The sequence below is a fragment of the Rutidosis leptorrhynchoides genome, chromosome 4, assembly GCF_046630445.1.
Source record: "Rutidosis leptorrhynchoides isolate AG116_Rl617_1_P2 chromosome 4, CSIRO_AGI_Rlap_v1, whole genome shotgun sequence".
Classification (NCBI taxonomy): domain Eukaryota; kingdom Viridiplantae; phylum Streptophyta; class Magnoliopsida; order Asterales; family Asteraceae; genus Rutidosis; species Rutidosis leptorrhynchoides.
In genome coordinates, this window is record NC_092336.1 from 237,022,582 (window position 1) to 237,024,182 (window position 1,601).

At 45.2% G+C, this 1,601-nt stretch overlaps 1 protein-coding gene across 1 annotated transcript; it reads left to right on the forward strand.

The window, feature by feature from the left end:
* Positions 1-242: 242 nt before the first annotated feature.
* Positions 243-980, forward strand: LOC139841491 (uncharacterized). Its single transcript, XM_071831707.1, has 3 exons — positions 243-452; positions 507-593; positions 720-980. The coding sequence occupies exons 1-3, from the start codon at positions 243-245 to the stop codon at positions 978-980; spliced, it is 558 nt and encodes a 185-aa protein (XP_071687808.1).
* The last annotated feature ends 621 nt before the right edge of the window (positions 981-1,601 follow it).

A 1,601-nucleotide genomic window follows, 5' to 3' on the forward strand; every position in this document is an offset into this window, starting at 1 on the left:
CGTTCAAGTCAAAAGATAAGAAGGTGAGCCATGAGAAAGGTGGAGGAGATAAGCCCGCCCAATCAAGGAATGATAATACACGTAAGCCACCAACCGGGAATAACAAGAGCATAAAAACTTCTTACAAGAATGATGGATGTTTCATATGTGATAGACCGCATAGAGCCCGAGATTGTCCGAAGAAAGCTAGCCTTCATGCTATGGAAGCTCAAAAGGCGGGTTGTCAGGATGAGGATGTGTGCATGGGATCGATGCAAATACTCAACGCTATCAAGGCCAAGGTGGAGGTACCCAAAGTAATGGCTAAAGGACTCCAATTCGTGGAAGTTTATGTTCGAGGAAACCGGGTACGAGCTTTGGTAGATACGGGAGCTACTCATAACTTTGTCTCCACCGAGGAAGCTAAGAGATTGGGGATTAAAGAGATAAAGGAGGGCGGAATGATGAAGACGGTGAACGCGAATGCTAAACCGATTAGTGGGGTGGCTAAAGATGTGCAAGTGAAGATTGGAGAATGGGAAGGAACGATTGATCTATCGGTCATGCCTATAGACGACTTCAAGTTAGTACTTGGGATGGAGTTCCTAGATAAGGTACGCGGTTTTCCTATGCCGTTCGCTAACTCACTGTGTATCTTGGATGGTGGGAAAACTTGTATGGTGTCAACCGAACGTGGAAGCAAGAGTGCATCCAAGTCACTTTCGGCCATGCAATTCAAGAAGGGATACAACAAGAATGAGACTTGCTATTTAGCTATAGCAAGGCAAGAGACGGCCGAAGAAAAGGGAAAACTAGAGGTACCTAAGGAGATTGAGAAAGTCCTTGATGAGTTCAAGGATGTCATGCCTAAGGAGTTACCAAGGAAGCTACCACCTAGGAGAGAGATAGACCATGCGATCGAGTTGGAGCCGGGATCAAAACCACCTTCCAAAGCCCCTTACCGAATGCCTCCACCCGAGTTGGAGGAGTTGCAGAGATAACTTAAGGAGTTATTGGATGCGGGATATATCCGTCCCTCAAAAGCCCCGTATGGTGCTCCGGTGCTATTTCAAAAAAAGAAGGATGGGTCCTTGCGGATGTGTATAGATTACCGGGTACTCAACAAGGTAACTATCAAGAACAAATACCTAATCCCACTTATTGCTGATTTGTTCGATCAACTTGGGAAGGCGAGATACTTCTCCAAGTTAGACTTGAGATCGGGATATTATCAAGTCCGAATTGCCGAAGGAGATGAGGCTAAGACCACATGCGTGATAAGGTATGGCGCTTATGAATTCCTAGTCATGCCCTTTAGTTTAACCAATGCCCCTGCCACATTTTGTACATTGATGAACAAATTATTCCACCCGTTCCTCAACAAGTTTGTCGTGGTGTACTTGGATGACATAGTCGTGTATAGCGATACCATGGAAGATCATGTGAGGCACTTGAAGCAAGTATTCCAAGTACTAAGGGACAACGAGTTGTATGTAAAGCTAGAGAAATGTTCATTCGGATTAGAGGAGGTGGATTTTCTTGGACATCGAATTAAAAATGGGAAGTTACTCATGGACGAGGCTAAGGTCAAGGCAATTCAAGAGTGGGAGGCACCAACGAAG

Coding starts and splice junctions, on each gene's coding strand:
- LOC139841491 (XM_071831707.1), top strand. CDS start 243: ATGGGATCGATGCAAATACTCAACGCTATCAAGGCCAAGGTGGAGGTA. Junction 453..506: donor AGGGCGGAATGATGAAGACG/GTGAACGCGAAT, acceptor GTGCAAGTGAAG/ATTGGAGAATGGGAAGGAAC. Junction 594..719: donor GGATGGAGTTCCTAGATAAG/GTACGCGGTTTT, acceptor ATGCAATTCAAG/AAGGGATACAACAAGAATGA.